Source organism: Malaclemys terrapin, chromosome 2 (assembly GCF_027887155.1).
Source record: "Malaclemys terrapin pileata isolate rMalTer1 chromosome 2, rMalTer1.hap1, whole genome shotgun sequence".
NCBI classification, from domain to species: Eukaryota; Metazoa; Chordata; order Testudines; family Emydidae; genus Malaclemys; species Malaclemys terrapin.
The window spans coordinates 223,300,826-223,314,439 of record NC_071506.1 but is presented as its reverse complement, the minus strand read 5'-3'; the positions used below and the strand labels follow the sequence as shown (position 1 = coordinate 223,314,439).

General features: G+C 45.3%; 1 protein-coding gene across 1 annotated transcript in view; it reads left to right on the top strand.

The window, feature by feature from the left end:
* Positions 1-13,614, top strand: part of CHN2 (chimerin 2) — a 211,629-nt gene that overhangs the window by 94,378 nt on the left and 103,637 nt on the right. Inside the window, exon 3 of the mRNA XM_054020062.1 lies at positions 336-391. Coding sequence (XP_053876037.1) covers positions 336-391 — 56 coding nt within the window. The remainder of the gene's footprint in view (positions 1-335; positions 392-13,614) is intronic.

Genomic DNA, 13,614 nt, shown 5'->3' with positions numbered 1-13,614 from the left:
GTAATACTATCTGCAACAGAGGAGTTTTATCTTGAAACATTCAGAAGGATTTGTTATATCTAGCCTTGCAAGCAAAGTATGGAAATACACAGTGCCAGCAACAATACAAAACTAAATTGGGATTATATGAATAAATAAATGTTACCAGTGTACAATTCCATGACTAATTTCCATATAAATGACTTGACTTGCATGCATTCTAAAAATGTCTCTGTACCCCCACCCTTTTTTATATTTATTTGCGTTTTCTCAGAAGCATCTGGCTAAAAATATCTGAATGAAAGTTTGTGTATATTGCAGTCCTCTAATTATTATTGCTTTTTTATATTTGACAGTGTATCAGTTACAACAGGAGGCACCGCGTCCCAAGAGAATCATTTGTCCTCAGGAGGTCAGTTCTTCTTTTACTGTATCTTGTTAAATCTGATGAATTGTCAGTAGTGTATTCATATTGGGGATCTTTCTATATGCTGAGAGCAACTGTCTGTTTCCATTTTCTAAAATACTGTGAAACATATTTTATATAATTGTTTTCAGATTATAAGGTGGGTCTTTAAAAATGGATTAATATTTGTTAAATCAGCACAGAGATGGGAATACACAAGATTTAACCACTACAGAGACCCCTTTCCTGTGGAGATGCTAATCAGGGCATCGTATGACTCTGCTCTATGCAATACCTAAATGCTGTGTTTCCCTTTTTTCATAGTGTTGTAGGAGAAGATCCATATATTTACATATTTAAAGATATGCAACATGTCTTCACTCAATTCATGCAGTTTGTTCACAAAAAGCACTTTTTCATGAAAGAAGGCTCGCCTGTCCAATGTTAGCAAGAGCGTTCAAGATAAAATATTGAATTAATAGCAATTTTGTTCTGGCATATCATGGAAACTTTAAAGTTTGTAGAATGTAAGAAATCTATGGAACTGAAAAAGATTGCTGAATCAACATTTTCATGCTTGTCTGCTTTTTTTTTTTATGCCATTCATCTCTCCTAGTTTATCTAGTTAACTTTTGAATATGGTAATACTCCTTCCTTCCGTACTGTGTCTTGGTAATTATAAAAATAGGATATTGTAAGTATATATTGATTTCTCCAATAAATCAATAAAATTGGGATGGTTTTGGCTTCTAACATGTCAAGGACAAAGTGGCTGCAAGCTCCTACAATACATATAGTTACAATAATAAATATTATGATATTACTAATAATACTGAGTTCTTCGCTATATAAATTTTATACAGTAATCAAATGCAATTAAAAATATACAAGTTGTGATGTTAAAACCCCCTGAATATTTAAGAAGAAATACAAAGAAATGTATCAGTGTGATATTCCCAAAAGTCTTAATTATCTGCTTTGCCCTCTTCCACCATGCTATTGTCTCTTTAAATAGCCAATATCAATGTAGTATCCGAGTGCCTCTCAAACATTAAAACATTTATCCTCACAACACTTCTGTGGTGCAAGGAAGTGTTGTACTGAGGCACAGACAGCTCAAATGACTTTCCCAAGGTCACATAAAAAGTCTGCACCAGAGCCAGGAATTGAATGCAAATGTCCTGATTCTCAGCCCAATGCTTTAATCATAAGATCAAGTTTTACACTTTCTCTCATAGATGCCAGCTAGCAGTTATCTGAGAGTAGGGCAAAATTTTGGCATAAGAAGGAAAGCCTTCATGCTCTTTCAGATGAAGGTGTAAGCTGAGCGTACAAGATCATAAAAGGGACAAGCAAATGTGGTTAAAGTCTCTCTCAGTCTGTCCCTGTCAAAAATGCTGCTCAAGAAAGACACCAACATGGTGACCCTTTGGGACTCCAATGCACGTAGGCCAAAAGGCTTTAACAAAACTTTTCTCTTATTTTCCCATACAAAACTGATGATAGTTAGTGCTCAAGGGCTGTAGCAGTTTTCAAAAGGAGAGCCCATTAAGATTTTTATTAAGTGAAAATGCAGATAATCAGTTCTTTCATAGTCATTCAGTATCATATCTTCAAAAGAGCCATGGGTAATAGGCATGGAAGAGTATCACTCACTCCCCACTTCTGCCTTATCTACACTCACGACTCAGTTGTAGGTTGAAGAAATACAACTTAATCAAGAAGCATAACAACGATACTGCTAGTGGAGTAAATGTGTAGGCAAACAGGCCAATCAAGAACTCTGCAATAGCATACTGTCTCAAGCGTACTGCCTTGCTTTGGTGGCTGATGACTCTTTTGGCAGGCGAAGTGCACATCACAAAGTCTCATAAATTCCAGTATACATCTTCCTCCTTACAGTCCTGGCCGGGGGTCTCTGCTCTGCCCCACCAGGACTGCAGCTTCCCTCCTGCACCTGGCACCTGCAGGGATCCAGGGTCATGCAGGGAGTTCTCTGCAGCTACACTGTCATGGTCCCAGCTCTCTTACTCACCAGCCAGGTGTTTGGGAGCCCTCCACAGGCAGGAACTGTTCAGCAGAGGGGTGGGTTCCTCCATGGCCAGGGACTCCTCATTCTCCTCATAGACCTGGCCAGGACCGCAGCCTCTCCCCTACCCATTGCACCTGCAGTACGTAAAGTCTGTGTAAAAGTTAAGACAGGACTGTAAGTAATTTATGGCTCTGTATCTTTGAGCTTTCCTAATTACACTCTTTTCCCACTACCACCTGCATAAAAATCTTGTCAGCAAGAACAGGTCATCGCTCCAGTGAGATACATGCTGAACTGTTGAGAGTTGGGATATCTAATGATTTCTAATTAATAACCACCGGCAGTGTGAGTACTGTGAATATCCTCTCTTTCCAATAATATTAGATTTCTGCCAGTATCCTTGCTTTTTCTAGATTCCTTCCAATATTTTAATGGGCATCCTTTACAAATAAAAAGTTTATTTTAAAAGCAATGTTCAGCTGGAATGTGAGTTTCTAGACAGTGTGCTGGTGTTTGCAAGTATAAAGATATACAATAAAGAAGTGTATTCTTTTATTATAGAAAGTCAATGTATGTAGTGGCTCTCTGGGATTATTCTACTGAAACGGTGGTTGAAAATGGCACATTTGCAGTAAAGAATTAAAGCAAGATGTGCCATTTTTTGTTTTTATACCAGAATAATATTTTTAATAGCATTCAGTTTGAAAATTCCATTTCAACATGTTATTTTTAATTTAAGTAAGTTTTTTCAAAAATATTTTAGTGTTAATAAAGTAAGGAATTACAGGATGAATGCTGACAGTGTTTGACTTGGGGACATTTTCAGTAACTGTGGGTAAACCGTGAGTTTGTTACAGTTTTCTTTCTTTCTCTCTCTCTTTTTTTTGGGAAGAGGGTGATGGGGGGTGTGTGTGTGTCTTGCAATGAGTCTTGAAATATATTATATTCTGTACTAGGCTACATATTTAAAGCCACTCCATTTAGTTAGCTTTTACTGTTCTGCTCAGAGCAAGTCTTATTGACACAGTGCTGATAACAGTGTGCAGGTTAGTGGGCTTATCTACATTAGGGCTTTCAATACTGTTAACAGTGGTTCAGCTGAACCAGTGTTAGCAACAGTGAGAAATTTGTCTGAAATTTCCCTAGTGTAGACAAGGCCTTCGAGCTCTAACCTATATTATTATGTAAAGAAATGTCAGCTAATTGCTATGTTCATTGTTCTGAATTCCAGCTGGGTTGTGTATAAAGCAAGCAAAAAATATGGTTCCTAGAAAAAGCAGTTTCCTCTCTAATTTTGTATGATAATGAAAGGGAGAGGGTTTTTTTTTCTCTTGCAGAAATGCCTTTTTCTCAGCTGAAATGTGAGACCTAGAATTCTAAGGGAACAAAATAATATAATAATAATAATTAATCATCAATACTAGAGCTGTCAAATGATTTAAAAAATTATCGCAATTAATTGTGAGATTAAAAAAGTAGCCGTGATTAATCACAGTTTTAATCTCAGAGTTTTAACTCTACCCCCTGGGGTGGCATTTTGGATGTTTGGCTTATCTTGACCCTCTGGGTGTGTAAGTTGTAGGGTGGGAAGAGGACAGTGGACATTCCTCATGCCATCCTTTTGTCCAGATGGACCTACTGAAGGTGGAGGCCATCTGTAACTAGACAGCACCCTGGACCATCTGAGGACTTCAGGTTTTCCTGAATTTTGCAAATGTTTATGGGCAATTCATTGCCAACTTCTCTAATGAACAGTCTCCCCCCCCCCCCCCCCCGACTTCCCTCCTTCATAAAGCCATTTGTTTCACGTGGTCTCCTGATATCCAACATGCTTTTGACCATCTCAATACTGCGTTCACCACGGCTCTGATTCTGGCACATGCCTCAATGTGGCTATTGGGTGGTACTCTCACAGCAACTTGGACCCCAGCCAGTTCTGCACACATGTTCCTACTACACTTGGAAATTCACCCCCATAGTAATGAACTATGAAATACTGGGCAAGGAGCTGCTTGCAATCAAAATTGCTTTTCGAAGAATGGTGTCACCACTTTGAGGAAGCTTGGCACCCGGTACAGGTTTTTACTGACTAGAAGAACTTCATGTACCGCTGCAAGACCTGAACTTTGAACCAGAGGCAATTAAAGTGGGCCTTGTTCTTGTCTCAATTTGAGTTTACTATCACCTACTGCCTGGGAAACCAAAGTGGGAAAGCTGATACTCCGTCACGAAAGGGGGAATACTACCAGGAAAACAAGGTACCTACCTTCAAGCCCCTCTATCTCCAAGCCTACTAATTTTGTTAATGCCACAATTAATTAAGAACTGGTCTCCCACATCCAGTCCACCTCAGAAGAAGACCCATTCACCCAAGGAACCAAGTCAACGCCATTAGGGGCTAATATGCCTCACTCCATGGGGGACAGGATAACATCCTTCCCATATATGTTCCCCTGGGATGCCCCCAACTGGAGGTGCTAGAACTGTGCCACAACACTCCATTGATGGGTCACTTTGGCTGCCTTAACATCTCCTGCATGGTTGTCCTTTATTTTTTCTGGTGGCTCCACATGCGGGTCAAAGTCCAAGTTTACATAGATTCCTGTGAGTGCTGTGCATGTACCCAGATGCTCCGGACTAGACCCCAGGGCACATTAGTCCCTCTGGAGACTCCAGTTAGGCCTTGGTCCACCATCACCCCAGACTTCATTGTGGAACTCCCAGGACCAGTGGTCACACCGAAACATATAAAACTTATCATTTCATTACCTAGGCAGGATTGCTTAGACCAGGGATCGGCAATCTTTGGCCCCTGGCCTGCCAGGGTAAGCACCCTGGCGGGCTGGGCTGGTTTGTTTACCATCCGATCGCAGCTCCCACTGGCCACTGTTTGCCGCTCCAGGCCAATGGGGGCTGGAGGAAGCAATGCGGGCCATGTGCCAAAGGTTGCTGATCCCTGGCTTAGACTGTAAACTGTTACTTTGATCATAAGATCTTTGGGGCAGGGACCATCTTTTAATTAAATGTGTGTACAGTGACTGTGTGTAAAATGGGACACTGATTCCCAATTGTGGCCGCTAGGTGTTACTAGTACTAATTTAAATAGTCTGACAGTGTCATGAGATAATTCTTTTTGCAAAACCAAAAGTGGATATTTTGATCCCTCATTGACTGACTGACAAGTAGGTAACAGTTCAATTATAATAAAAGGAGGTAAGTAGACTCAATCACTTGCTAGAATTGTAATATTGTAGTTACGTTTTTTTCAAGGTTAAGCTACTTAGGAATCACTTGTAAAATGAGCTCTCCATTTCTTCATTATGTTTAGAAGGACACTTAGTCTCGCTAAGTCTTGTGAACATAAGGTTTCTAACTAGGTGTTTAAAATGATTTGTTTGAAGTGAGAACTTTACAATAGCCAACTGCTGAGATACTACACAAGACTTTTCGGTTTTGTTTTAAAGGGGCTTACAATCTTGTCTAACCTGTTGCATTGATGAGTCTCTGAGATGCAGTTTGTGGTTAGCTCATAGTGGTAATCCAGCCATAACATGAACTAATCTAAAGATTAACTCCTCCTTTTTCTGAACCTTCACATCTTACTAGGCTTCTCTCTTGGGGTCGAATTGAACTGAGTTGTTTTTATGGATGGTAGAGTGGAAATGATTATAAAATTATTAAGCATAATTCTAAGTGCAAAAAATATCTGGCTAAACTTTTAGAGAAATTGAGTGGAGAAGAAATTGTCTTTATTGCCAGAAATGAGCCCACTGACATTGCTGAGTCTAAGGTCTTGATTCTCCACTCTGTCCATGGATTGGAGGGACATGTGAACCAGTTCCCTTATTTAGGGCTGCCTAGCACTGGTGTAAGTTAGGGAGGCAGAGGAGCAGCCCTAAATTCCCCAGAATGCAAGGTCCAGGAAGGATCCTATGCCATTGGGATACAATATTAGGTATAATGGAGCTCCACTCTGCTATGGCTCCCCCTTCCCTGTCCTACCCATGACCCACTCCCAACATATGATTACTGACACCAGGAAGGTAGTGCCCCAAAGAATCAAGTCCAAAGCAGTTGTTAATCTTGCCACACATGAAGGATTGTCTGTCATCTGGAATACACCTCTACCTCGAAATAACGCTGTTCTCGGGAGCCAAAAAATCTTACCGCATTATAGGTGAAACCGCGTTATATCGAATTTGCTTTGATCTATCCGAATTCGTGTTGTATCGGATCGCGTTATATCGGGGTAGAGGTGTATATGTATCATTGTACCTTTTTGGTATACACATAAGGCCAAAACCTGTAGTCCTTACTCAGTTAAAACTCCCATTGACATCAGATGAGGGTTTTGATAAAGATCGGAAGATTTGATCAATAATGCAATTAAAGTAGCACTATTTAATCTCTATGATTTGAGAATAAATGGCTCTTACCTCCCTGACCCCTTTTTACTTTAAACATTTAGCTCTTTTTTAATGGCTAAATTAGAGTGTATTTCTCATAGAATAAAGTAAAGGAGAGAGAACATTTATTGAAATTAGGGGTGTTATTTCTGTGACAGTACTTAAATGGAAAGAACTCTTCAGGGTGTCTTCTCATTTCAGTGCAGTGTGACTTGGATGCAGATGATATACATGAAATGACAATCTGCCATTTTAGGGCATATTCATCTCCCAAACGCATGATTCCCAATAGTTTCGTGAAGAATTATCCTGCACAGTGGCATAGGACTTTATTGCAATATGCTGTACACTGAATATCACTCCTGGTCTAAAAAGGAATCACAATTTCAAGGATATTAAAATGTAGTAAAGCTTTAAAATTATTTAAAAGAACTATGCATAATTAGACAAGTTAACGAATAGATTTAATGAGAGAGGTTAATTTAGTTTTAAGTATTGAATATAAACTTCTGGTACTACACCAGACTGTGTTTCGGAGAATATGCTGTAACATAGGGGGGGGAAATCATGGACCTAGAATAAATGTTTCAATAAGTGTTTTAGTAGGGGGATGCGAGAATGTACTTTAACTGTCTAGGCATCAGGGTTGGAATGCCCAGATTCTCTGAAACCTGAGCTTCAGAAGGACAGTTCAGAAGTGCGGTGGTTGTGTTGGTTTAATTTGAGTTTAAGCATAGGAAGTCTCCGACTCTAAAATTAAATTTGTTTGTCCAGCTTGTGTATGGATCCTGGAATAGTTACGTTTACAGGCTACTCCACTACAGTTCTGATTTCTTGATTGAGTTAACAAATTGCTTATCTACCCTGGTGTTGGAGTCACTGAGGCTTATTGCCCTGAGTGATTTTAGCATCCATGCAGATGATGACTCTTCAAGGATCTCATGGCTAAAACAATAACCTTGGAACTATTCAGTATGGTTTCTGGCTCAATAGACAATAGTGGTCACTCTGAATTGTGGGAGGGGGATTGGTTTGGGATTGGTGATGGCACACTTCTTAGATCAGACCATTACTGCCTACAGTTGGAGGTTAGGGCTCATGCTTACTCTTATTGTAGAGAGGTGACCGTTTTTATTGGTCCAGGCTGGGTGGTTATGATAATCACAACTTTTGTATATTGGCATGGTGGTCCTGAGTGCTCCCTCTCTCTGCACTCTCCTCACTGGTCAACACTTTATAATGCTGATCTGGCACAGATGATGCATGAATGGTGGAAACTGTGTTGGTCAGTTGTGAAATGCAGCTGTTTCTTCTTCTTCCAGTGATTACTCATGTGTATTTCCACAATAGGTGTGTGTGCTTGCCATGTGCACTGGTGTTGGAAGTTTTTCCCCTAGCAGTACCTGTAGGTGAATGCCCCTAGCGACCCCTGGAGTGGCACTTCCATGGCGTGGTATAAGGAGTGCTGCACACTCCCCCCACCCTCAGTTCCTTCTTGCCACCAGTGAAGGTGCTTCGGAACTGCTCTGCTCCAGCTTTGCTACAGCTCTTCTCCAGAACTCTTGTTCATTCAGTCTAGTAGTACCTGTAGTTTGATTAGTTTTAGTTTAGTTTAGTTAGTGCGCCCGTGCTGGGGCATGCCCTGTGCCCCAGGTTTTAAGTCATGCGACACTTGTAGGCGACCGATGCCAGTGAGTGATCTGCATTCGGACTGTTTACGCTGTTTGGGTGAAACCCATCTCAGCGATCGCTGCAAGATTTGCAAGTCGTTCAAGCCTCGGACCAAGAGAGAGAGACATTAGACTCCAGGCCATCCTGATGGAGTTGGCATTGACCCAGAATCCAGCGCACCGCTTCAAGTCAGCACCAGGTACCACGGTGTCAGTGTGCAGCTACCACCCGGCGCCATTTACCAGTTGGCACCGCTTCCCATCCGCAGGCCACGCCAAGAAGGCTAAGAAGAGGCCTCCTCCGCCGCCGCACCGGAGCAAGACTGGGGGAGAGGCTAGACCCATGTTGGGCAGTCCTCGGTCCCCATCGGCCTCTAGGCCTCCAACTCAGGTCAAGCGGAGTAACCAAGCCCATTCGGAGCAGGTTTCCCCTGATATCCGGATGCCCTCCATGCCAGAGGCCCTGCAAGTGGCTGGTACCAGGAGCACCGCCAATGTTGGCCCCGCAGCCCAGAGGCAAGCCGCCGCTGGGATCTCCACAGTCCCCGCCCCCCACTTGGTACCGGTCACAGTCGAGGGAACGTTCCCGATGCCCTTTGCCGCTCAGCGACCGTCCCATGCGTAGTCCAAGCAGGTCGCCTTCGACTCCCACCAGGTTGCCTGGCTGGGTTCCAACTGACAGAGACTCCAGGCACTGCTCCGCCTCGAGGAGCAGATACTGATGGGACTGAGGCAGACACCGCCGAAGGTCCTCGTCTCAGAGGGGCTATCGTAGCCAGTCGTGACATGAACGTTGATGCCGTTCCCGTTCGTCATCTTGCTCCAGGACCTTGCCATGGCACTGCTCCCGCAGCCCCAGGCATCGATCACCATCATCTTGTCCTTGCGGAGCAGCAGCTACCAGCGGTACCATTCCTCCATGTCAGGATCACAATCTTGTGGTTGGCACTGCTCCCAGCATCACCACTCCTCCAGGTCCAGGGACAGCGGCAGGTTGTACATCAGCCCAGCCTCCCTTCGTAGTCGTTCATCGATGGGTCAGGCCAGCCAGGCCGAACACCCTGCTCCGCCGGTGCCACAGCCGGTGGCACCGGGCTCCGTGGCTGGCACAGTGGGGGCTCACTCAGTGGCCGGAGCCTCAGAACAGCCATCGGCCTCCCTCTCCCAGCCTCCAAGGAAGGAGTTGGTGGGACGTGCATCTTCAGCACCGTGCCCAGAGAGCGACCAGGTGGTGGATCCTTCGGTGTCAGTGGACAAGCAAGTACTGTGCCCGCCTCCTCACCCTCCCCTGATGAGGCAATTATGGCCCCTCCTCCCTCCATCCCGCAGGAGGACTCTAAAGCCCACCAGGAACTATTGAAAAGGGTGGCATCAAACCTGAACCTTCAGGCAGAGGAGGTGGAGGAGCCCTCGGACTCCCTTTTTAACATCCTGGCCGCCTCGGCACCAGTCAGGGTGGCCTTGCCACTCCACAAAGGGGTGACAAAAATTTCAAATGCCCTGTGGCAAACCCCGGCCTCATTGCCCCTCATCTCTAAGAGAGCAGAACGCAAGTATTTTGTACCCACCAAAGGGCATGAATACTTATACGCCCACCCTGCTCCTAACTCCCTCGTGGTCGAATCGGTCAACCACATGGAGCGGCAGGACCAACCAGCCCCCATTCCGAAAAATAAAGATTCAAGAAGGCTGGATTTATTTTGGAGAAAAATGTATTAGTCCTTGAGCTTCCAGTTATGGGTGGCAAACCATCAGGCTCTCCTGGGCCGGTATGAGTTCAATCTGTGGGGCTCTCTGCCCAAGTTCGAGGACTCCTCCAGGAGCGTTGCAGGAAGGAGTTCAAAGCTCTGGTGGAGGAGAGTACAGCGGCTGCCAGGGCAACCCTGCAGGCAGTATCAGATGCAGCGGTCATGGCTGCACGGTCCCTCCACAGTGTCCATGAAAAGGGCTTTGTGGCTCCTGCTGTCTGGGCTGTCCAGTGAGGGGCAGACCTCCTTGCAATACCTCCCGTTTGATGGCAAGGCCCTGTTCGTGAAACAGATGGGTATTAAACTACATGGCCTGAAAGACTCCCGTACTATGTTTAAGGCCTCTATGTTCCGGCTCCAGCTAGACTTAAGTTTAAGCCACAGCAGGCTCCCACCCAGGCCACCCACTCTAAATACAAGTCCCCTTATAAAAAGTCGCAGGACTATAAGAAACGCCTGCAGAGGCAGTCTCGGTCTGCCCCGAGCCTGGGTCTTCCAAGAGCAAACAGGCAGGGAAACGGCAGTTTTGATGGGGTGCCCGGGGAAGACCTACCAGTTCACATCAGGGATTCACCCACAATAAAGCTTCCCTTCTCCAACCGGTTGTGTGCTTTTCTCCCCGAGTGGTCGCGGCTGACCTCAGACCGAGGGTCCTCAGCACCATCTCCCGGAGCTACACCCTCCAGTTTACCTCTACCACGCCCAACCACCCTCCACCCCCGTCCCTCCAGGGGGACCCCTCTCACGAGGCCCAGCTCGATCAGGTGGTGGGGCTGCTCCTTGGTCGAGGCGCGGTGGAAGTGGTGCCAGCGGAGTTCAAATGCAAGGGGTACTACTCCCGCTCTTTCCTTGTCCTGAAGACCAAAGGGGGGCTTGTGCCCATCCTGGACCTGCGAGGCCCGAACCAGTATATGGTGAAGTTCAAGTTCCGCATGGTCTCCCTGGCCTCCATCATTCCCTTCCTGGGGACTGGTACGCTGCCCTCGATCTGCAGGACGCGTACTTCCACATCCATATATTCAAGGGGCACAGGCGCTTCCTCCATTTCATGGTTGGACAGGAACACTACCAATTTACTGTCCTCCCATTTGGCCTGTCCATTGCCTCCAGGGTGTATGTCTGTGGTAGTGGCCTACCTCAGGCGCCGCGGGGTCCAGATCTTCCCCTATCTGGATGACTGGCTGGTCAAGGGCAGCTCCCGGTCGCAGGTGCAGGATCACGTGGCGCCACTCTGGGCCTGTTGGTAAATGACACCAAGTCCACATTAGTCCCAGTACAACGCATAGAGTTTATCGGGGCAGTCCTGGATGCCACGTCAGCCAGAGTCTCCCTCCCACTGGACAGGTTCGAGACCCTGAAAGGGCTTATCAGCACAGTCACAGGGTTTCCAGTGACAACAGCCAGAGAGTGTCTCCAGCTCTTGGATCGCATGTTGGTGTGCACGTATGTGGTTCGCCATGCCAGACTCAGGATGAGGCCCTTCCAGCTCTGGTTGGCCTCGGTGTTCTCCCAGGCCAGTGACAGAAGAAGAAGAAAAGACAGTTACCTCTTCCGCAGCTGGTTTTCTTCAAGATGTGTTGCTCATGTCTATTCCACATCCCGCCCTCCTTCCCCTCTGTCGGAGTTGTCTGGCAAGAAGGAACTGAGGGTGTGGGAAGCGCACAGCACCCCTTATACAGCACCATGGAAGTGCCACTTCAGGGGTCGCTGGGGCGCTCCCCTACGGGTACTGCTAGGGGAAAAACTTCCGACACCAGTGCACGCGGTGAGTACGCACACCTATTGTGGAATAGACATGAGCAACGCATCTCAAAGAACACCAGTTATGGAAAAGGTAACTGTCTTTTCCATAGAGAAATTGTGGAAAAGTATGGTGTGGCGCCAATGGAGATGGTGAGAGCGTTCTTCTCTGCTGTGATTTCTGTGAAGTCCAAGTAAGCAGAATGGTCCTCAAAGTGAGCTTGTTTATTTTGGACTCATTCACATCAGGTGGCGAAACGTAACCCCAGTCTGAGTTTCAGTCTGTCTTGCTCACTGAGATATATAGAACTTCCCTTGAAGTTCATGCACAAATTTCGGATAGTACAAAATATTACTACAAGATTCCTCGGGAGTGTAAACCTGTGCTCCATACACATCACGGGCTTCCTGTTTGTTCACAGGTGTACGTCAAGGTGTTGATTTTGATCTATAAAGTCTAATATGATATAGCTCTTAGTTATCTTGAAACCTCCAATCTTGTCATGCTCATTCCTGGTGGCTGAAATCAATGAGGATCTTCTCAGTGATAGGCCATAGATTGATATAGCTGCAGTAGAACATTTTCAGCAGCTAGGTCATCAAGTCTGCAATGTGATTTCCTCACTGGTCTGACAGAACCTGAGTTTATGGGCCTTCAGGATAGGTTGCAAGATCTGTCTGTCTATTCAGGTTCCTGTCTAAAGAAATGGCCTGGCAGTAGTTGAGTGTCTGAGGTTTGTGGAGGTATTTTTAGGTTGATTGTGTCATTCTAGTGTGTTACGTTCTTGAAAATGATCCTGAGATTCTACAGACAACTAGAAATAAATAAAAATCCCAGCCTTGCTGACTCAGCCTTTTAGCCTTCTGAGATAAATTGAGTGCCATGATGTTTACTCTGCATGTGTCTTTCATTTGAGACCTTAAAATCTGAGGTTTTGGCTTCTCTGTAAGAACATTAAAGATGTAATTTCATTTTTTGCCAAAAATCTCCTCCTTGCACCTTTGTGCAGTGCACTGCCTGCTGTAAGGAACTCATGCAGCGGGGCTGGGCCTGTAATTGTGAATTAGTATTGCTTACGCGCTATTGATTTTATTGTGTAGCAGAGGCCACCCATACTGGTTATATAAGAACTCAGCAAATGCCGGTCAGTGTTTTCGCAACACAACAGCTGCCTGGCTTTTTATCTGCTAGGTGCAGTGCTTCATTTGTGGGATAAAGACTGACACAGGTTCAGCTGAACCGGAGTCTGTTGTGAGTGTTCCATGCTGACTAGCCACTGTGTCCACCTAAGAGGTTGTATTCAGGGGTTTCGCATGCACCTGGGGCCACATTTGATACCCTTACTCAGGTTGAGTAGCAAATTATCAGAGTCTGGCCCATAGGTTTATTAAGATCCTCCAAGAAGAAAGGTGCTATATGTCATAGTTCAGGGCAATTGCACATGTATTTCCCCTCCATGGTCCACCAAGGGTACCAATTCTAGGCCATCACCTCTCTTGGGTGGAGACTCACATCTCTCTCTCTCTCTCTTTTCCCTTTCCCCTTCCCTCCCCCCGCCCCCCGACCAGGATTTTTCCAGGCTGCATAGTTCCCTAACTACATTATGTTACTCCCAGAAAGCCAGAATGCCTA